This window comes from Cibotium barometz, chromosome 63 (genome assembly GCF_041138505.1).
Source record: "Cibotium barometz isolate CiBa-2024 chromosome 63, ASM4113850v1, whole genome shotgun sequence".
Lineage (NCBI taxonomy): Eukaryota > Viridiplantae > Streptophyta > Polypodiopsida > Cyatheales > Cibotiaceae > Cibotium > Cibotium barometz.
Window position 1 is genome coordinate 21,385,362 of NC_141108.1, and position 24,298 is coordinate 21,409,659.

General features: G+C 39.5%; 1 protein-coding gene across 1 annotated transcript; it reads left to right on the plus strand.

The window, feature by feature from the left end:
- The first annotated feature begins 16,399 nt into the window (after positions 1 to 16,399).
- On the plus strand, positions 16,400 to 22,033 carry LOC147603831 (BEL1-like homeodomain protein 1). Its single transcript, XM_086795770.1, has 5 exons — positions 16,400 to 16,970; positions 17,629 to 19,265; positions 19,531 to 19,910; positions 20,650 to 20,710; positions 20,788 to 22,033. Exons 2-5 carry the CDS (start codon positions 18,039 to 18,041, stop codon positions 21,637 to 21,639), a joined length of 2,520 nt encoding a protein of 839 aa, XP_086651896.1. The 5' UTR covers positions 16,400 to 16,970; positions 17,629 to 18,038; the 3' UTR covers positions 21,640 to 22,033.
- The last annotated feature ends 2,265 nt before the right edge of the window (positions 22,034 to 24,298 follow it).

Consider the following 24,298-nt stretch of genomic DNA (forward strand, 5'->3'; position numbering starts at 1 on the left):
GAACAAAATGAAAATGAACATCAATGTGTTTGGATCGTCCTCGAATAACTGTATTTTTGGCTAAAGCAATAGCACTCTATGAATATGAGTAGATGAGTGTCGGAGTAGATGAACATCCAAGGTGATTCAGAATTTGCTGAAGCCAAAGTGCTTCTCAGAAGTGGCATCAAGATATGACTTGTACTCTGTTTCGATCGATCAAGAAGAAGTAATTCGCTACTTTTGACATTTCCAAGAAACAAGTCCTTTACCAAGCATAAAACAATAGCCTGACATGGAACGCCTAGTATCAATACACCCTGCCCAATCAGAATCTGAGTAACCAATAAGTGTATCTCCACCTGCATAAGAAATGCCATACTCAAGAGTTCCATGAAGATATCGAAGAACCCTCAAAGCTGCCTGCCAATGAGATCGACGAGGCTGTGAAGAGAATTGGCTGAGAATACTCATAACATAGGAGAGATCTGGCCGAGTGTTTACCAAATAAAGTAGAGAACCAATAAGTTGGTGATACTCTGTAGAATCAACCTCAAGAGAATCATCATCTTTGGATAATTTTGAATTAGGATCCATGGGACAAGTGAGTGATGCACACTCATGTATGCCATATTTCTCAAGCAACCTTAAAGTATACTTCTTTTGATGACAAAGAAAGATGCCAGAAGCAAATTGCCACACTTCTAAACCAAGAAAATAGTGGAGTAGTCCAAGATTAGTCATGGCAAATGATGTTGTGAGTTGAGTTTGAACCCATTTGAGTAGGTCCAAATTAGAGCTAGTGAGTGTCAAATCATCCACATAAAGCACAAGAATGCATATATCATCATCCACAATAAGCACATAAAGATTAGGATCTGCATGAGTCCTCTTGGATCCACCAAGCGATTGTACTTCCATAGGTCCTGCAAGATCAGCATGAATAAGCTCAAGTAGCCTCCTCTGGAAAAGAAGCCCAATGTTGCTTTCCTTGAGCACAAGAAGAACAAATATGATGGCGAGGTTTCTGAAGCTTTGGTAGACGTGTAACCATGTCATGTGAGACAAAATGTTGCAAAGCAGCAAGAGGAACATGGCCAAAGCAGAAATGCCATAGATCACTATCTTCATTAGAAACAAGTACTTTAGGAGAAGTAAATAATTAATGAAGATGAGACTCATGTGGTGGCAACTGTGCTATAAAATAGTTTATATGATAAAGCCCAGCATTTTGATAACCATGTGCCACACAAGAAAGTGACTGTCTATCAATGATTTCAATCACTTCATCATCAAAGTAAACCCCAAGACCTTTAGAAGTAGCCTTAGAGATAGAAAATAAGTTGGCAGACATCTTAGGCACATGCAAAACATCATGTAAGATAGCATCTCCAAAAGAAACATCACCAATACCAATCACAGGGAGAGACGAAGCATCACCAATGTGTACTGATGAAGAGATAGACTTATAGTTTTCCAATAAGGAAGAACTATTCGTCATGTGAGAGGTAGCGCCACTGTCGGCAATCCACTCATCTGCAGTATGCGTATCAAGATCTTTGATTACCACAAGTGATGTGTCACATGAAGAAGTAGAAGACATAGCAACATATGCAATCTTGGCGTTACCGTCTTCTGTCTTGTCTTTGTTTTTGTCGTGAGAAGATGTTGATGTAGAAGAACCCTTAGATTTGGATTCAAGTTCAGCTTTTTACCTTCTTGGATGCCGCCTTCTTAGCAAAACAACGATCCTCTGTATGGCCACTATGACCACAGAAAGTGCACTCCTTGGAAGAATCCTTTGATTTGTCCTTGTCACCTTTGGTTGAAGAATCTTTAGCATTGGAATTAGAGCCTTTGTGTTGATCATTCCCCTTGCCTTTGCCATTGCCTTTGCCCTTGCCTTGGCTTACAAAAGCCGAGTCCTTTTTGTTTTGCTTGTGCGAGTAAGGCACTTATCATGAAGAAGACCCATAGTCTCTTCAAAGGAAGGGAAAGGAACTCGAAGAAAGATGTTATCTTTGAATGATTCAAAAGAAGAAGGCAGTTACCAAGTAGCTTGTGGACCGGATTGCTTACCAATGTACCAAACTCTTCAAGTTGCCGCTTGATTCGATTGAATTCTCCAAGCTTCTCCACTATGTTGTCGGATTCGGAGATAGAAAGCTTCTCCACTATGTTGTCGGATTCAGAGATAGAAAGCTTATCCAAATCTTCTTCCAACTTAGCCATCTTAACCGTTGAAAGTCTTCCATATTGCATTTGTATAGCATGCCATAATTGTTGAGCCGTACTCCTTGTAGAGAGTAGACATGCCATGCATAAGTAAAGCTTTGGCCCGTGCATCCATATAGGTTTGATATTGAGAAGGTACCATATGAGGAGAAGTGATTATAGAGCACACCCCGGCGCTTTCCAAAAGAAGTTGCATAAACAAGGACCAAGTGTGGTAGTTATTTGGGGTAAGCTTTTGTGAATCGGAAAGACTTGGAAGGCTCAAAGATTGTTAAAGGGCTGATATGATTGAGTGAGGAGAGGAGTAGTAGTGGAAGTAGTAGAAGGAGGAATCATAGTAGATGAAGTTGCCATAAAAGGCATAGATGATGTAGGGGGATATACCATGGAGGGCATAGAAGTATGTGGATAGGAAGGCATAAAGGACAAAGAAGAAAGAGAGAAAGGATCCGTAGAAGGTAATGGATATGACGGAAAAGAGAAAGTAGAAGCACCTACTGAAGAAGGAATTGCACCAACTTCCATTGTAGTAGTTGCCGGTCCAACCGTCGTAGGAGATGTAGGATCCATAGTATCTTCAAGTTTGCCTTTGTCTTTTGGAGTAGAGGACTTCCGAGATCCCATAGGGAGAGGAGGGTGGGAAAACACAAGGGAAGAAGTGTCGTACCTCCAAAAACGCAGCCAATAGATGGGCTGTCCACCAAGGAAGTATCTCCAAAATATGCACAAAGATAGTGCAAAAACGCAGCCGATATATGAACCAATAGACTCTGTAGAAACCACCAAAAGAGGGCTGAGAATGTAGCCTTAGGTAGAAGGAGTATGGAGGAGTTGATTGTCCACAAAAACGCAAACACAAAGTGTGTAGCAAAGTGGAATTTTCAGCCGGTAGAAAGGTGTAGAAAAGAGGATGAATATGTAGAAAGGTGGAATTTTCAGCCGGTAGAAAGGTGTAGAAAAGAGGATGAATATGTACCTCAAAACACCATGAAGAGGGCTGAAGTTGATGATAAAAACGCAGCCAAGAAATCTCTCCACAAGAAGCCTCCAAAAAAACGCTACCGCACGTAGGAAAAACTAGTTGGCAATGTTTTCACCGCAAGTAGAGTTGTAGGACTCGGATTGAAGTACTTTAAAAACACACTTGTAGAGGATTGTAAGGGGCTGGTTTGAAGCCTCTTGCATCATTGAATGAGTGCAAGGATGATGAGTAAGAGCTTCTACAAAAAACGCAACCAGAAATTCTGCATGCAGGCTGGTTTGAAGCCTCTTGCATCATTGAATGAGTGCAAGGATGATGAGTAAGGGCTTCTGCAAAAACGCAAGCAAAAATTCTGCATGCAGGCAGTCTGCAAAGAATAACTCAAAAACGGTGAGAAATTTGCGAAAACTTTCTTCTGCAAAGTTGTAGACCATGATGATTCCAATACAGTGTGTGAGCACAATCCTCAAAAACGCATTCGTTTAGCAAAAAATCAAAGAATGAAAAAACGTAATTGAAAGCGAGGTTGTTGAAGAGGACTAGAGGTAGAGAGGAAGAAGGATAAGGAGACTCTATGTGCGTCACCACCTTGCTCTGATACCATGTGAGAAAGAAGAGATGAGAGAAGAGACAATGTACTCAAGAACTCATCAATGAACCACTAGCCAACTTGATTAGAAATGAACTACAATTCCTCATATATATAGGAAAGTTCCTCCACCCTTTCCTCCACCCAAAAATGTGTGTAAATAGAAAAAAATGGAAATGAATACTATAAATCCGAAAAATGCCTAGAGGCTAAAGAGTGTGCCACTAGCGTGACACCATCTGGAGATGACACCTATCCAACAACAGGTACAATAAGGTTTCTAACTAGAGTACTTGTAGGTATAGTAGGGTTTCAAAATGCAGGTACTATAAGTATTGTAGGGTTTCTAGCCAATACTATGGGGTTTCCAATGAAGTACTTATAGGTACACTTAGGGTTTCAACATGTACTTGTAAGTATAGTAAGGGTTTCTAGTCGATGCTATAACTATTGTAGGGTTTCTAGGCGGTATTGAACATAAGTATTTCCAACAGTTATACTTGTAGGTACAATAGGGTTTTAGTAGGTACTGCATGTATACTAGGGTTTCTAGCTAGAGTGCATGTAGATATAGTAGAGTTTCAACAGGTACTGTAGGTATAATAATTAGGGTTTCAGCATGTACTTGTAGGTATAGTTAGAGTTTCTAAGCTGGTACAGTACTATCTCTATTATAGGGTTTCTAGCCGATATTATATAGGTATAAAAGGGTTTCCAATAGTTATACTTATAATTATAGTAGGATTTTAGCAAGTACTACAATTACAATAGGGTTTCCAAGCTCAAAATCTTGATGATGATGTCACATTGCTGGCATAAAGGATGCCATGACCACTTTCATCCACATAGTAGAGAAAACCATCTTTTGATCTCCTTAAAAATCTCTTAATGATTTCGAACCGAGAGACCAAATGGTTCTTTCAAGTATCATTAATGTAAAAGTGATATCTTTACATCTAACTTCACAGTAATTTGAGTGATATCCACGTCTTCTTTCTGGAAGTACATATTAAGTTCATTCATCTCAACAAGAATATCAGTAAGAAGATGGAGCAAGAATTGCATTTCATATGTGGTTGCCATTTTATATAGGTTATTGTTATTCTTTTGGAAATTAAGAGCAATGTAGACATGACTCTCACCAATCTCTCCATCACATGGCCTTTAGGTAGCCAATGAACTTCATGAATTCTTGGAACTTATAGGCAACGAAGATCGAACGATTTCATCAAGGTAGAAAGCTCTTCATGCCTTTTCATGGAAGCCCCAACCCAACTATAGATTTTATTTGCAAACTTATCAACTTGGACAAACTCTTGAAACTTTGCACATACATCTCCAATAACCAATGCCTCTCTATGTGCCACATGGTGAACGCTCACCAAAGAGGGTACTTCTCTACGTAATCAAGCAGCAACACCAAAATGTCCATCCAGTCATCATGTAAGATCCTCCATCAGATGCAAACCTAATGACTTTTCTAAAGGAAGTTTCATTTTTCTCAATTAATCCCATTAAGGCCTCAAAATTGTTTTCCCTAGTCTTATCTTTGATACATAAAAGAGTGATAAACTTACATTAGGAAAAATATAGACTCTCTATTTTGCCCCTTAAGGAGTGAATAAAAATAGATTGGCCTGACCAATGAGAGAGCTGGGATTCTAGATCCATGTAATATGGATCTTTTTGTCATATCTTTGCTCAAATCTCTTAAGACAATAAAATAATAGAGCCCATATCTTAAAAAAATAGAGAAATGTCAGATTTCACGTCAGATTCCATATCTTTCATGTCAGATGTACCTTGTGGTCAGCACATGGAAGTTTGAAAACCAAATTTTATTTTTTTTCTTTTTTTATGTTTAACTTTTTGCTTTCCCTCCTTTTGCATTTCACTACCTTTTCATTTCCCCCCCTTTTTTTTAGCAAAATTCAATTTTGCCATATCTTCTGCAACTCTAGTTCTTTCTTCACGAAATTTTACAGGTATGTTGTTCTCCACCATAGCTCTCTCCTCATAAAATTTCATCTCATTTAGACAAAACCTCTATGAGTTATGTATGTTTTCTCACATGAACTTTCTGTTCTTTGCGCCACAAATAGTTATCTTGATCTAAAGTGGCATCAAATTCTTATGAGTAATGATCATACGTTTAGGGTTTGTCTATGTTTTGTCTTAATGTGTTATTGTTTATTTTCACAGGAGCAAGGTTGTGAGCAACAAGATTGTGCAAATTAAAACAGTAAGTTGTTGTTTATTTCGTGTTGTTTTAATTTTTATTTGTTGCTTATATTCTTCTCTACACCACAAATAACTATCTTGATTTTAAGTGGCATAAAATACTTGTGAGAGCAATGATCATAGGTTTAAGGTTTGTTTATGTTTTGTCTTGAAGTGTTTATGTTCATTTTCATAGGTTGTAAGCAATAAGGTTGTATGAATCAAAGCAATAGGTTGTTGTTTATTTCTTATTATTATAATGTTTATTTGTTACTTACAATCTTAACATAGATATTTATTAATCATATAGTCTAACTTTGTTAATTTGGTGCTTTGTTTTTTATTGTAGATGTCTTCAAGGAGGAGGAATATCAGTAATATTCACATAGTGGAGGTATTTAATAGGAGAGATGATGAAGGTAATTGGATCCCTGATCAATACAGTAAGTTAAATTGGATTTTAATGAGACCAAGTACTCATGGGAGTTTCAAGGTCAAGCTCAAAGATGTAACAGAACCCAACAAACAATGGAAAGGTAGAATCATAGAGTTCAAGAGACGTACCAATGGTACAATAACAGAGGCTTTCATTCGGCATGTTTATATGCACAAAGAGATTCGAGTACATCATGACAACTTCAATGCGAGACATAAGCCTAACAGTAAGTTTATATCTTTGTGCTTTGGTTCTTGTGCTTTGAGTCCATGGTTATTAGATAGATCATAGAGTTTTAATACAAGCATGTTTGTTGCTTGCAGCTTTATATCCATCAACTCTGCATGAATGGCAAAATATAGAGTGCTTAAGTGGAAAGCTAAATGTTTTACATACAAAGATAGGTGCCTTGATCTATGACAACAAGAGTGCAAGCGAATTGGCATCTCAAAATGTTTACTTTTATTATGATTCCACATATGTTGTGGAGAGACATAGTTTGGAGTACATTCCACTACCACTGTTGTCTGGCCACATGAATGGTATAATCCTAGCTTAGACATGTCAGAAACATGTAGGGTAAAGATAAAAACTGATATTCATACTGCCATGAAACCCTCCACAGGCTCTAGAGATGTGCATCTAAGTTGGTTTGTATCATTTGGTTTATTTGCACATTTGTTTGGATCCTATAAAGTAGTAAAGAAAACTAAGATTATGTATCAATGCAAGTGCCTATCTGAGGATTGGATGACTCAGTTACTAGGTGAGTCATGGCATCTCAAGAGAACTCGCCATGATGATATCATTGAGTGCAGAATCACTATGTTAGATGTTATCTCTAGGTAAGATTACACTAATGTTGATTGTTTATAGTTTTTATTCATATGTACTTCATTGCAAGACACCAATCGTTGATTGTTGTTGTTTCTATGTTTTTATATTTGTTGTTAATTGTTGATTGTTGTTTTTATATTTTTATGTTGGTTATTTGTTTTTTATGACATGTATTTCATTGCAAGACAAACTTTGTGCATTTGCTTCAAGTATAGGAGGTGACGACTTTTACGAGGGGAGTGGCTCAGCTTGGACCAAGACATGCGAGATGGCACGCATTCAGCACTTATTGATGTGAATTATATTCTTTGGGAGGGTCATAATGGTGGGAGTATAATAATGACATTTAATATAAATAATAATACCATATAAATTAAAATACCTAAATAATTTTTAATAAAACATTACAATAAAAATAAAAAATAAAAACAAGAGCATGACTTAATCTATAATCACAACATAATAATGATTAAAACTTAAAAAATAATAAAACAATTCAAGTTTGAATTTTCAAACTTATAAACATAACACAAGAAGAAGAAAACACACACACACACACACACACACACACACACACACTTTGAAAAAGGGGGAAAAAAAAACTATGAAAAAAACGAGAGAAATACCTACGTGTGGCTATTTGAGGCTTGGAGCTCAGCTGTGAGTCTTGGTCAGCTGCCGGCTATAGCCTGGCTGGAGCCTAAAGTCGGAGGTCTGACAGTGGACGACAACGGATGTGACAGCCGAGTCTCAACTGACGGACGATAGCAGGATGACGGCCAACGTGTTGGACGACGGACCGATGGTGGGATGATAGCAGGGCAACGATCGAGGCTAGTGGACGGGCAACACAAACTGGACAGTAGAGAGGCTAGCGGGCCGACGTGTTGGACGACGGACTGATGGTGGGATGATAGCAGGACAACGATCGAGGCTAGTGGACGGACAACACAAACTGGACAGTAGAGAGGCTAGAGGGATCAGCGAGAACCGGAGTTGTTGGGGACGACAGGACGACGCAGGATGACAACGTGTTGGGATGGAGTGCTGAGCGAGAACTTAGAAGGCCTGGACCTTGGGGAGTCATGAGTCGTGAGTGGTCGCAAGCTGTCCCTCAGCGACTCAGCCTTGACGGACGTGGAGGTCGGAGCGCTTGCTGGACGACGGATGATGAGTCACGACCACTCCTGTGAAGCCTTGGATCTAGTCTCTACTAGCAGTGAAGCCTTCACGTTGGCTCGAAAAATAAAACAAAAATGAAGCCTTCACGTTGGCGCGCTGGTGGCCACCAACAACAAAGCTCAATGAAGCTTGAGCCTTGGACAGTGCCTCAAGGCTGAGAATAGACTTGTGTAGAGTCGATTACTAGAGATTGGACACTGGAGGGAAATTTGCATTAAAATTTCGAGATTTGAAAAGTAATTTGTAGAGCTTAATCTCCTTTACTTCTTAAATAATTCTCTCTCAAATGAATGTAGAGGAGAGGTTAACTATTGAAATATTGAATAATTAAAAAGATGCCAATAAACACTATCTAGAGAGAATCTTGTCATAATTGTAACTAACCAAACTGTTGCCACGGTTCTCCTTCAAAATTCACATTAAACTTTCAACAACACCTATAGAGCATAAATAAAAAACTTTACATATTATTTCCAAAGGTTTGAATACCCTGTAATATTTACATTAAACTTTCAACAACACCTATCGACCATAAATAAAAAACTTTACATATTATTTCCAAAGGTTTGAATACCCTTTAATATTTATGTCTTATCTATAATTTTTTGTCTTATTTATAGTTTCTTAGATTGGTTATATATTAAGATTAATTAAATTAAAATTTGAAATCTATGTTTTGAGTGTGGACTTCTTTTGGAAATGAGCGGGTACTTCATCTCTTAACCAATTTTTTTAAAAACCCAAAATTTTTGAAATCTAGAATTATCAGCTTGAATGAGGATAATGATTTTGATATGCAAAGGTGGGGCTATGAGGTTGTGCAGAAGGGCCAGATTGTCAGATTGCTTGGTATACCATTTGGTGTCGGGGTTACTAATAAACAATTGGTAGTGTGGGCTATAAATAGGTTTTTGGAGAAATTGAAAAATTGGGAGGGCATCACAGTCCCCTTTTATAGCAAGGTTGATATTTTTAATACAATACTGAATGCCCATTTTATGTTTTTGTGCCCTGTGTTAGATATTGGGAAGTTTCATTGGAAGAAAATCATAGGACCTATTAGAGATTTTCTTTGGAGAAATGGTAATGGAAAAAAAAATATCTGCTTGGCTTGCATGGGACAAACTATCAGTTCCTAAAAGAGAAGGAGGCATTGGTATTATTCATATGCCTGCTCACAAAATTGCAAGAAATGCTCTGATGCTCCCTAGATGTTTATCTCAGAACATCACTTGGGCACTAATGATGAGAGAACTGGTTGAGCTTTTTGATGTTATGGCTAAAGGTAAATGGGAGAATCTAAATTGGAAGGATAAACTCTTTTCATCTACTCCTCTTAAGATTAGCAGCTCAGCACTTTGCAAAATGCTATGCAAATGTTGGAAGAACAGTTTGGGTATCATGGTCTGGGATGAAGGTCGCAGAGTAACAGGCAACTCTATGCTCAGTTTGGGTATTTGGTGGACTCATAAATTTTACTCCCCTTTGGCCCTACTTGTTGATATCTCTGTTGCAAAGAATCTCAACAACAAAGGTATTAGGCATTTGGTTGACTGCTGGGATAGGGATATGGAAGGTTGACTGCTAGGATAGGGATATGGAAGGGTGAAAAGATGTAGATCAGTTTTCTATGGAATATCAGTTAGCTAGGAAGGAAAGAGATTTGATGGTTCAAGTATTGGATTTGCTTCAAAGGGAGTTATGCTCTACTGCTATACTGATACCTCAGTTTGGATTAAAGATTGGGCTTGGCTTAATGGTGTCAAACTAAAGGATGGTAAAACCAGAGATATATACTCGTTAATGAGAAATGGGGATGCCAATGTGTTGTATTGCAATAAAATCTGGAATGTAAATTGGAGCCCTTCCAGTTGGAAAAAGAGATAGAATCTTCTTTGGGATTGCCAGATCCCTAAGAAATTTCAAGTTTTATTGTGGAAGGTATGCATGTGGGCATTACCTATTGGCTCTAAACTCCAAAGCAGAAATATTTCTAGTGGCATTTGTCCCTTGTGCAGGTCATCATTTGAAGATGGTAAACATGTGTTTTGGGACTGCCCAATAATCAGGGGTACTTGGTCCAAAATGTCTAAATGGATAGAGAAGAGCTTAGGTATGCAAACTTGTTGGGGGGGGACTGGATCTTGGGTAAATGGTCAGTTTAGTAATGAACATATTGGTCCAGTTTTCAATATCATCAGAGCTTGCATTTTGTTGGAAATCTGGTCTAGCAGCAGGAATGCAATTGTATTTATGAAGGTAGTATATACAGGCTTGCAAGAGTCAGACTTGATGCATAAGTGTGTTTACATGTGCTGGTCTGTGTGTAATGTGAATAAAATAAGATGTTCTGAGCTGGATATATTGATTTAGAATTTGCAAAGGAATATGATCTGAATTCTGCCCCAGAGCTTGGTGAGCTTCAAACATACTAGGTATAAACCCCTAACACTGGTTTGTATGGTGCAGGTGAGATGCTGAAAAGGGAAGAAAAGGCCCCCCAAGTTTGTTTTGGGATATTAGATATCTTGGGAACAATCTTGCTTTTTGATGGAAGAAGACATATGGGAATTTTTGTGTTGTGAAATTCTGAATGAAGTTGAGAAAGAGTAGTAAATGTGGATACTGCAGCTTTGATTTGGTTCTATTGCAGTTTTTGAACAGTTTCAGTTAATATATATAATTATTATTAATCCAAAAAAAACCAATATTTCCTCTTGACACCCATATCGTAGTAAGCTCAAAAGCTTGAAATTCGGCGGGCTCTAAAATCTCCATTACCTAGGCAAGTCCTCGTGTGACCGAGCACCAATTTGACCGGTCCTATCCACATCTCTAGAGTCTAAACCTTGCTTACTCCCAAAAAAAACTTTTTAGTATTCGAATCCTCACATCATTAATTAAAGGAAAAACAATAAAAAATTGCTGCTCCTCCTGCAGACGGCAAACAAAGAAAAAAAAAAGTAAAAGTAATCACATGCTAATCTTTGTCTGCAGAATGCATCGGCGAGGAATACTTATTACGTTACATTTACAAAATTCAAGTAATCATCATAAGAGTTAACTCCAAAATGTCCCCACCCTTATAATTTGCACGTTGATTTAGGTATCTCTTTTTTCTTTTCTTTTTTATTGGGGGGGATGGAATCAAATCGTACGAAATATTGAAAAATGGTGATGTGCTTATCTAAAAAGTAAATACGTGGTCCCCCGATTTTATTCCGAATCGATAGAAAATCATCGTTCTTACAGCTGTATGTGCAATATAAATAATTTAATTGTACAACTTGTCTATTAATAATTGTATAATCTCCCAATTTGGACATTAATATATGCTTAAAGTATCTGCAGTTCACAAATATATATATGAATTATGTTTCACAAATATTTGAACATTAATATATTGGTTCAATTTTGAGCATGATCATGCATATGAATGCTTCGAGTATTTGCTACAATTTAAGCTAGAAATTAAGTTTTAAAATTCACGATCGGATGAGGATTCCACCGACCTTTTGCTTGTACTTATTTATTCAAAGATGCATGGAAATTTGGGATCGAAACCTTAAAGAAATCTTGAAACTGTACAAAGAATTTATACGATTGAAATAAAGAAGCCTTGGGCTAGGCTAGCTTGACACGGGAGAATTGGGTGCAATGGAGGAGTAATCAATAATTGGTTAGTCCTTTGTGTAAATTAAAAAAACTTTTGACTTTTGGTAGGCTTGACATGTACAAGTGGGGGAGGGAGGGGATTTTAGTGCATTTTGAAATTCTCGTCCCAACAGGTTTGCAGAGAGGTATTTCTCTTCTCGAATATACACAAGAATAATTTATTTATTCACACATTTTTATGTGTCCAAATTCAAAACTTTCGACTCTCTTATTAGCTCATGATTCACAAAGCCAAAGATGAAAAAGTGAGTGTAGGATTATAGGTCAAGTCTAAATTAAGGAATTAACCACATCTTTTTGAGGTCCACAACAAATAACTATGAAGGCTAAAGGTGCCACAATTATATAAAACTAGTGCAATAGCCCATCTATTTCGGTACGGACAAAATGGAATTGCATGAGGAAACGATGATGTAATATAATAAGAAATGAAAGGGGTATAAACACATTATGATTAGATGTCATGTTTCCTCTTCATCAGAAAGAGGCAATCTCACTCACATTCAGCACCCATCAATCAACGTTGGGGAGCTCTTGCTTTTGTTGGGCAATGGGGGTGCAAATTAGGCAAAGCAATTCTCTTCAAAACATACCTCGATCTGAGTATTAGCATTCATAAATTAAGGCACAAGCTTAAGTGATTGTATTTAAACTTATATCTATCTTTATCCTACCTATTGATTTTCATATGAGAATAGGGTGACCAACAATGTGTTCTAAGTTAACAGTCGTTGAAAGAAAAATGATGAAAATAAACAAAGGGTCTTTGTGTTTGGAGAGGGAGGATAATATGGGCATAAACTTGGCTTGTGGCATGTGACAACTACTAGCCTCCTTTTATCAATTGTTTTTCAAAGCTTTCTCGTGGGTGGGACTTCCTAGATGTCTCTCTCTCTCTCTCTCTCTCTCTCTCTCTCTCTCTCTCTCTCTCTCTCTCTCTCTCTCTCTCTCTCTCTCTCTCTACAACAACCATCCTGTAAAAAAATACACTCGTCACCCCCGACCTCCTTGCAAAGCCTCTACTACAGGAAACACTTTGCCATGTAATTCGTAAAAAACATTGGAGATCATCCCAAGGTTACTTAGCTCATGCCATCCATTGATTATTGCTGAACATAGCTTGGAAGCTCACGATTTCTTCTCATCGTACACCACATATTCCTGCTCCTATATACAAAAATAATTTTCTCTTGAACAGATTCGCAAACGTGAAAATCTCCTCCATGGCTAGCATGTGCTGCTCTGCAGAGATATGTTCGTTCTTTTTGACTCTTCGAAAACTTGTCCACAAAGTTGAGGTTGGGTGCTTTTACTTTCGGATCAACGCTCACCATGTGCCTCTGATCCTCGCCATCATCGTCCATTGTCTGTGCAGGAGATGGAGCTTTGATAAGCTCCATCGTCTTCCGTAGCAGTTGACTGCAAATCCCTTTTGCATCATGATGCCAACAGCTCCTCATGGGATTCTAGCACTATTACATGCTGGCGATGGCGTGCATACAGCACTATGGCCTGCACATACAGACCATATGTACTACTCCATCTGTACTACTCTTCTTCGCTTGCATTGAGCTATGAACCACCCTTGAGAGCGAAAGCGGCGCCACTGTAACCTTACGAGCGTTTCTCAGTGGAGAAGCAGGCAACGTTCCTGTGGCTGTGGTTGTTGTGGGAGTGTCATGAATATAGTGGATGATTTTCCAACAGGATACATTCTCCTTGGTGTCGCAGAAGTAGTCGGAGTAGTCGGTAGCACAGCCTGGAGAGAGGTTGAACGGTGGGGTTTGCAGGCCGAGCTGCTTGCTGGAGGGAGGGCTAGTGGCATGCAGCTAAAGGTCACTTGATCTGAGGTCGGCAAAGGTGCGAGGGGAAAGGAAGACGGTGTGGGAGTTTTGAATTCTGGGAGATGAGACAGCCGGCTTGAAGAGGTCTTCATGGAATCTAAGCTAGGTCGGAGAGGGGAGTTAGGCTCTAGTCTCGCGACTGCCTACCGTGACTCTTGTTGGGGAAGATCTTCTGCTAGCCTCCGCTTGATGTCTTCATCACTGGGGCTTGCAGTGCGAAGGGCGCTCATTACTGCTTTTCGTACATGCGGAATCTTATCCAAGCAGCACTTGCCGAGGGTTTGCAAAGATGGGAGGAGTTGGGAGGCAAGCGTTGCCTGATCCGTCGCTCTGAGAAGCGATTCTAAGAGGTGGATCGTTTTGCAAGGCACAACACCCAGGAGGCCTAAGTTGACAGAAGAATGTCCTGGGCGAGAAATGTCTATTTGAATTTGAAAAGAGAGAAACGTCTTTTTAATTTGAAGAGAGAAACGTCTTTTTAATTTGAAAAGAGAGAAACGTCTTTTTAATTTGAAGAGAGAGAGAAACGTATAGTTGTGTCTCTCATTAAAGAGGCTAGCATGGCAGTAGCCTTGCATTTTTCATTAAAGAGAGAGAGAGGACAGTTAAAGGCTAGTTTGGCTAGTCTAAAGAGGGTCTAAAGAGGAGATGCCTAAAAATGTAGACAGGTGGCAACTCAAAATCCTTCTCCCGTTATATTATGTAAGAAGAGAGTCAAATACTATATCCAATGAGCAAAAGGTCATTATTCTTGAGCCTTACTTGACTAGAAAAAAATTTGAGCCTATCCTTAACATGGTCACCCAAGGTCATAAGCCTTTATTTAACTAGCAAAGTTTCAAGACATGCTAAACTAAGGTGGTGAATTCTTTCTTCTAATAGCAAAGTTTTCCAATTTGAATGAATGAGAGGGTGTGTCCAAGTGGAAGGCCATGCTTGGGCAAGAGTTCAAATTGATGAATCCTCCATGAGCCTTAAGGGAGAAAAAGGCCTTTTGGTAACGGGATTCACAGAAATATATACTTCATGATTTTAGGCTAGTTTAGAAGATAAAAGCTACTAATATTTTGCCATCATGGCAACATGTGGTTGTCACTCCTTTTGTATCAATCAAATGCCTCAACTTATATCACATGAAGCATGCCTATACACTTCATAAGGTTTACAAAGTTATTGCAAAGGTAAAGGCTTGCATATTGTTTTTTCAAACTTGATTCCATCAAAATTGTATGAGCATTTCATGCCATTTTATGCCAACCATGATGATGCCATATACATAAATCATGCTCGTTTAGTTATGTAGAATTCTCTTGCCTTAGTGACTCCCAAGTGATTTGTGGTGATGATGATCAAGACTTTGTTGTCAACTTAAAACGCGACTTGCCTAATGATCACACACCACAAATTATGGAACCCTAAGAACTCAAGACTTGGTAGGCCCTTGACTTGACAACATTAAAACTTTATAATTTTGAGCCACATACCTAAGTAAGGAAACATCACCATGTGGCCTTCTTGACGTGTGAAATTAATAAATGCAATTGAATTTACAAATCTACTAGATATGAGTTGCTTATTTAGGTGCATGCATTGTGCTAGAGAGAGAGAGAGGAAAAATGGTATGTTGTGCATCCAAAATAGGGAGGGGGGCTTAGTCAAAATGAACAAAAATGGAACTAGACATTAAAGCAACACATGTGTAATTTTAAATCTTCTTAGTACTTGGTTAAAGTATCTGGAGCAGCTTAAGCTTATTGAAAAGTATATGTTCTTGAATGGTATATAATATAGAAAAATGCTTATGTAATCTATTCTTGAAACCCCAATGAAGCACTAATGCTGATCATTTTCTAGTAGTCATGAACCCAAACTCTCCTTGTTTAAGAATAAAAATGCCTCTAGAGAGTATGTTGGCATGTTGAGGTGCACAATAAGGATGGTTACACATACCCACTAAAATCTGGATGGATGTCACTTGGACAAAAAAGATTGTGTGTCCATGTGGCGTGAAGTGAATGCCCATAGAATACATCTCTATATCTCTATATATATTATCTAAAGAAAGAGTTTCACAAAGCTGCCACGTGGCAAGAATTTGGAGGTTCGGGAAGGGAAGGAGGACGTTCCGGCAAAATTTGAATTTGGAGGTCTCAAAAGCACTCTCTATCCACTAGTGTATGAGAAAAGCAAGTATATTGATTCATAAAAATGGTCCTTGGGCAATTGACCGTCAAGGTTTGGAGAGCATGTGAACAAGCTCCTAGAAAAGGAGAAGTGATGCTCGCCCTTTGTGAATCACCACACACCATCATCCTCAAAAGTCGCCCAGAGCACCTTTCCCCCATATCATTGGGCCTCTCTCTCTCTCTCTCTCTACACCTTGTTCACACCATGTGTGTGCGTCTCCCCCTTAAAGCTGACACAGATCCTGTCTTGTAAGTTGTTTCTATAGTTTCCTCCAACTCTAGGCTGTGACACACACTCACACACACACAGAGCACATGAGACACACAACCCCCCCCTTATTCTCTTAGCTATATCACATACACATTAGTGTAAACATCACCCACCGTCCCGACTGTCGTACCCTTTCTTTGATGAAAATCATGTTGGAAACCATCAAGTCGTTTTGAGCTTACCCTTCGGTTGATGATGATGATCATTGCTTGAGAAGCTTTTGGCTGCTAAAAAATACCTTCTTGGGGGGGTCTCTGTTCTCAAGGAAGGAACCCCTTTCTCTTTCTTTACTAAACGGGATAAGGAGTACTCTCTCTCTCTCTCTCTCTCTCTCACACACACACACACACACACCCACCTGCACGACTTTCTGAGAGGAGAAGCTTACCCTTTGTGTACATCTAAGCTTCCATAGCTCCCCCTCTCCTTCTCTTGAAAGCAACATACAGTAGCAATCATAATGATGTGCCCATCCGAATCTTTTCCTCTCAATCTCACCTCACAGTGGAATCATGGTTTTGTCCGATTAACAAGGTACGCAGCTTTAATCCTCTTTACAGCAAAAAAAAGAAAAAAAAAAAGATAGTTGTGGGTTCAGAGCTTCTTATCCTTTGCACAAATTTAGCACTCTAGCTGCCCGGCTCATTAACCCATCCTTGCATGCCCATAATAATCTCTCTATTCTCTTTAATATATATTTACTTTCTTCACGTTACGCTTAACAGTTTCAATGTGTATAGATCCAAAGGTGTTAGAGCCTTTCAAATTTGTCCCATTTTTCGACATGATTCTCTTCTAAGATTAACAAAAGAAAATTTTGTTTACAGCTCTAAAATTCATTGCAAAGCCCTCGATGTTACTACTGTATATTTTGCATTACCCTTCTTACAAGGGTTTTGTTATGTAGAAATATGGAGCCAACTTACAAAGTTTTTGGGTTACCCTTTCATGATGCCTTACCAGCTATATCCAGTCGAAAGCTCATTCTAAATGCATGCTTGTGTAAATTCTGATTCACCTTTGGCAAATATCTCAGAATCACTGTAAGGAGTAGTCAGTATTTGAGAGAGAGAAAGAGGTGTATGGTTTCTTTCTCAATTGGCCATTTTTTGATGAGCCCAAGTTTCGACTTCTGCTTGATTTTGGCTGGCTGTTGATGTACTCGAGACATGCTTCAAAATTCTGATTGCAGGGTTGAAAGAATCCGTTCTCAAGTTGAGGCAGTCAGGAGCATAAGATTTGAACTTGTTAATGCACGTATTACGCCACAGATGATATGATATAGGAATCGAGGAACTTTAAGGCACATCAAAAGCTACCAGATCCAGGCCTGCATATGAGCTCGGCAAATCCCAGTTTGAAAGTTGGGGAGAAGGAAAAATTTCACAAGGGGATTTCTCAAGCCAATCAACTGTGACCTCCATAAAGACAGAAAATTGGAGCAATACTACTAATGATCTGCTAGGCTTTGAGAGCAGCAGAGTCAGGCAAAGCCACCAAGAAGTGTCTCCCACTAGAACTGATTGATCAGCTTTATTAGCAAGTGTAGCAAGCAATTCTGTGTATGGTTCCAGCACCTTCTCACAATCATTCACAGCAAACATGGCTACTTACCTCACTGGCTCTAATGCTCAAGCAGATGCATTGCAAACACTCTACCTCATGAACCCAAGCTATGTTGGCTATGGAGATTCATCCAACTCAGGCAATATGGTCCTACTAAGTCCCGCAGCTGGGGCTGTCGGTGGGCATGGAAGCCCACTTGGGAGTTCTGATCAACAGCATCAGCAGCACTTTGTGAGATTTTCCCTTCCTCCGGCTGTTACCCAGTCACCTTTATCTCATCAGTCTCATTTAGCTTCCATGTCAAACACAGAGATGGTGCATCAAAGCAGTTTACCGGATTTCTATGCAAGCCGTCTGAGCAGTCATGGGTACAACTGGGGTGGTGGAAATGAGTTATCATGCATTCCTTCTAGCCATGTGACAGAAGGCAATCAGCCGCTGGCCGCCCGGGTCAATTCAGTCAAATCAGGACAACTTTCAACATCTGACATGTTCCATTATGGTGTTGGGAATCTTGCTCCATCATCTTTTCAGGAGCAGGCACCGTTGTTTTTAAACAGCGTTTCTGCCCATGGTGTGAACATGGAGAATTTGCAAGCTCCTTCTGGTGCCGGTCAAATCCTTTCCCTCTCTCTTTCTCCACAGCAACCTTCAATGATGCAACAGTTACAATCCTTTGCATTGCCACACAGTGAGGCTGCTCCAAATTTCTTTCATGGGTTATCAAATGCAGGCTCAGATAACAACCTAAGTAAGGAAGGCATTTTTACAAATAAGTGTGTTGGTGGTAGTATAGGTGGCTCATTCACAGTCCCATCTCGTGACATCGTGTTGAGAACTGGATATCAGAATCAGCTTAATGGTGCAGAAAGCCCTAGACAGGTTAACATGGTGGCAAGTCACTCTACAATAGGAAGTTATGGGTCAAAGTATCTAAAACTTGCACAAGAGTTGCTTGACGAGGTGGTGAGTCTGGGGAGGGGCATCAAGGGCAGCTCTTTGAATCACTCAAGGCCACAATCTTGGATGGGACCAAGCTCTGCCAATGGTGGTTCCATTGCCAAAGACACGAATGTAGCAGATATTTCCAGCAAATCTGTAGTCAGCTGGACTGGAGGGAAAGAGGTAGAGTCTGTTGTCACGGCTGTGCCTGCTAGTATTGCAGGCACTTCAGAACACACGACAGATACTGTTGAGCTTACATTAGCAGACAGGCAAGAGCTCCAAGCAAAGAAAGTGAGGCTCATGGGAATGCGCGACGAGGTGAGTAAACTTGTTTTAGATTCAGGCTCACAAGCACTTATAAATGGAGATGCCTAGTGATTTCTGTATTCTTTAAGTGGAGGAGTGTATCATGCATTCCATCTATATTGTTAGGCTCCTGCTCATCAATATCTCTGGGATTCTTGCTGGTCCAACTCCCGTCCCATGATCCCACGGCCGGCGGGACCATGGGCGGGGCGGGGTGGTTTATGCAGCTTTAGACATGTCTCGTCTTTTCGTATCGTGATTATCTTGCTTGCTGTAGGTGGATCGGAGGTACAAACAATACTACCATCAAATGCAAGTGGTTGTAGTATCTTTCGAATCTACAGCAGGTTTGGGTGCAGCCACAACCTATACGGCACTTGCACTCCAAACAATTTCGAAGCATTTTCGCTGCCTCAGAGATGCCATTAGTGTCCAGATTCAGGTCACATGCAAAGCACTTGGAGAGGAAGAGGTCTCAGGACTTGCGAGCCGGGGAGAGACGTCAAGATTGCCCTTTATTGATCAACAGTTGCGCCAGCAGCGTGCGTTACGGCAGCTGGGGATGATGCAGCAGCAAGCTTGGCGACCGCAGAGGGGTCTTCCAGAACGCTCGGTGTCCATCCTCCGAGCTTGGCTGTTTGAGCATTTCCTTCACCCGTAAGTGTGAACCCTCTTTTTCTTGCTCGCTCGCTCGCTCGCTCTCTCCCTCCTCTCACTTCAACAATTTTTGACATCTTTATAATTTAAGACCCCCATCTTTTAGCCAGTGTGGTGGCTATTGTAACTGAACCAAAATGGAAACTTCCAAAATGTTTTGAAAACAGAAAAGCAAAAAATAAAATAAAAAAAATACAGATCCAATGCCATGTTATATCATGCCAGGCCAAACAGATACTTAAGTATTCACAATATCTCCAGAGGCACGTCCTTGAGCAGGCAGGATCAAGTTGATGATGATGCACACACAAGTTTGCAGTGTGAGGACGAGCTGGTTGAAGCTTCGCATTATACCACCACAATAGCACTAACACGGCTGCATTTAGCCCCAAGACTGGTGTGTTCACAATCTCTTCATAATGTGACAACACCCTAGGCAGGATCTTTCTATTTCTAGCTAGCCAAGCTTAAAAAAACAACTGATGGGGCACTTCTAACGCCGCCTTCCCCACCAACATGTGTTGGCTGATGATGCAAATGTCCCAACGGGGGTGGCAACAGCTTCTATCAGAGGCAAAAACGTGCGTTTGAGAACCCATGCTTTGTGTGCTTGATGAAGGCAACGAAAATGGTGTACAGATTCTTGTACTGAAACGTTGTTTAGTACCTGGGTTAAATCTTTTTTTGGGTGCCCAATATGTGTTGACAAGCACTGACCGTGTGAACTGTTCTGTTGCAGGTACCCGAAGGATGTGGATAAAATATCATTAGCCAGGCAGACTGGGCTCACTCGCAATCAGGTAAACTGGCCGGGGACAAAGTTTGAGTTGCATAGTGGAAACATAAATACACAGTATTTCTGTTTCGAAACTTGCAGGTATCCAACTGGTTTATCAATGCACGTGTACGCCTCTGGAAACCGATGGTGGAAGAGATGTACTTGGAAGAAACAAAGGAGGGAGATGCTGATGGAGCAGACAAATCGGGTGGAGATGAAGGAGACGTAAGTGAGGGAGCAGTGGGCATGATGGATGGTGCAACAAACAGTGAAAGGAACAAACCTTTGAAACAAGCTAAGTTGTCTGATGAAAACTCTGAAGGTTTTCCCGAAGCAAAGCATTCATCACATTATGCCTCAGATATGCTACAAGGTAGAACTCTGGCTGGCTCTCCACCTGATAGCCTTTTGTTTGATAACAAGGAAAGCATGCAGCAAGGAGTCGTCATGAAACCCAGGAATGGGCCTCAGGATACGCCGGCGGCCTTGTTGTCCACTGGTTCGAGCTCAGGGGTTGATTTCAAACCCAATGGAGTTCGACATGGTGAGGATGTTCTCAAACATGAAATCAAAGTCAGGACAGAGGACAGTTATAGAGAGCCCTATGGTATTGCACGCAATGGCTTTGTTCAAGCAGATCATCTAAATCTTGCGGTTTATGATTCCTACCAGGTTAGTGGCCTGAACAGGTACTCACAGGAGAGTTTTCCTGCAAGCTATGCTGCCAATGGTGGAGTGTCCCTCACTTTAGGCCTACAACACTATGAGGAGGGTTTGCCTTTTTCAGGAGCCCAGCAACATTATGGGCAAGGGCAGGCACATCTTTCAACAGGCGATGGAGGTGGTTCTGCGGATTACTATAGTGTGAATGAAAGCAGCTATGAAGCTTTGGGTCTTCAGAATCGGAAGCCTTTTCGAACTCATATGCTTCGTCATGACTTTGTTGCCTAGGCCGCAGTCAAGGTGGGGTTGGCATTTTTTTATGTAGTGAGGGGCCTTGTTGTTAAGCTACTACATAAGAGCTCTCTCTATTATAGCTTGTAACTCTTCGATCTTTTCCCCTGATGTACACTACTATTACTTCTGAAGAGAGCACGCTTGCACACGACCGAGGGTCTTCGTAAAGCCATATCTGTACGTGAGTCTGTGTTTTCCATGCCGCACAGCTCATTGACGTCATCCACTATCTTGTGAGGATAAATAATATGGTTGGGTCTATGGTTTTCTGTTGGTAGGCACTAGCCTTGGAAAGCTTTTGTCTCGGAAGAAAACTTGGAAATTGTAAGCAACAAGGCAATGTAAGTTCAGATTGTAAGTGGTAGGTCAACTATTTTTTTGCATCTTCCACCATTCACTTTTCTTTCTTTGAGAAATAACACGTATACGTTTTATGTAGGTTGGGAGGTCTTGGATAGAGCTCGTTGTTGGTAATAATTACTAGTATTGGACCCGCGTGTTGTTGGGATGGCCAAGGTTACTAGTATTGGACCCGCGTGTTGTTGGGATGGTCAAGGTTTCAAAAAAGAACCAGATCGTTTCAACATAGAATCATCTTCAAAGAACCGGACAAAAAGCATGCTTGGTTTTTCCAGGATTTAGGCTATGTTTTAAGTAAACGCAATACACAATTTGAAGTGACCTCATATATACTTATATCAAGCTTACATCCACGTCTCACATAGATTTATAGCAAGAACAAATATCATAATAATGTAAAATACAAAGAGGCAAAAACAAGGATGAATATCATAAATTTTTAAAATGCATCACACAAAAAAACATTTAAGTCAACAATATATATATCTATATAAGTCATCAATCTAGGTCAACACTGTCAGAATCAGCAAATTGAATTATTTTCTTGCAAGAAGGATCATTTATTTGTTTCACAATATGCTCTGTATTGTAAGGCAGCAACTCGTCTCCCATTGGTCTATTATCGATGAACGAAAAGGATTTGTATAAACAATATAATGATAAATAAAATCTTAAAAAATTATATAATAGAAAAAGTATAATCAAGATGATATATCTTGTACAATAGAACACTAAGTAGATGGTACACGAGGAGCTCTAGTATGAAACTCATAACGAATACCAACGATAATGATGGGTGTAAGAAACAATAAACCATTGAGTATTGAATACTCTTCAAAAGATGCGAAGCATCTCCTTTTCTCTCTCTCCGAAATAAATAAACATCCCACTCTTCATTCGAGACACTAATGTCGTACATCTCCAGATCTTCGTGAACAACTCTCACCATAAAGGTATCAATGTTAGTCAATATCCTAAAATCGAAGCATAATAAATAGATTATACAATTATTTATACATATTTATACTATGTCTCTTTGGTCTAATAATTACACTTATACTTATCCATCTCTATAGGCGTCAATCATAATCTCTCTTATGTGACCCGTAGTAATATGAGCTAACCATAGAGGTGGCTCTGTATAGACAGATATCCTTATAGAATGTCATGTTTCATACTTTGTAATGAAGAAAAGTTATGCAATAGAGACTAACTAACTTACTGTCCTTGACAAAAACATGTCCAATGTAAAGATAACCTCAAACATATCTATCAAAATATGAACAATAAATAATAAATACTTTTATTATGGATAAATATCTATAAAAAGAAAATCATAACAAAATTAATCAAAACACATAACTTAAATAAGAAACTTGACTTGTCACTCTGACATCTCCAAGATCTCATATATATAAACAATGTTGTTTGTCGTCGTAAGTGTATAACGTTGAAGTTTATCAAATAAAGACTTTATATCAGCATTATCCTCGAGTAATACCATCACATCATGAGAAGACCGTACTCGTTCGTGAGTGACAACGCAACGTTCAATTGTCCCCATGAGTAAACACCAGAGTCACCAAATACAGCCCTAAGACATTTAGGGTTTGACCTTGTGATTTATTTATTGACATGTCAAATGCCAGCCGCATAAGAAATTATCTCCGTCTCATAGTGAATGGTAGTTGGGTCTCCGTGCATATAAAGGTAATCTGTGGAATAAATACTCTTTCACCAACTTTAGTACCAATGATGATTTCAGGCTTTAGAGTGAAGGATCTTATATATCATTCATGTATCGTTATAGAGTCCACGTCTTGGATCCAAGTTATAAAGCAAAATAACAGGAGCTTCTAACTTGGATTGCATTCAAAATTTTCATGGAATATAAAAAAGAAATCATAACAAAATTAATCAAAACACAAAACTTAAATAAGAAACCTGACTTATCACTCTAAAGTCTTCAAAATCTCCTTATAAACAATGTTGTTTGTCATAGGTGTATAACGTTGAAGATTATCAAATGAAGACTCTATATCAACATTATTCTCAAGTAATATCTTTTACAACATGAGAAGACTGTGCTCGTGACAACGCAATGTTAAATTGCCCATGAGTAAACACTGGAGTCACCAAATACAATTCCAAAACGTTTAGTGTTTGGCCTTGTGATTTGTTTGTTGACATGCTAAGTGCCAGCCGCACAAGAAATTGTCTCCGCTCATGGTGAATTTTAGTTGGGTCTCCGTGCATATAAAGGTAATCCATGGAAGAAATACTTTTTCACCAA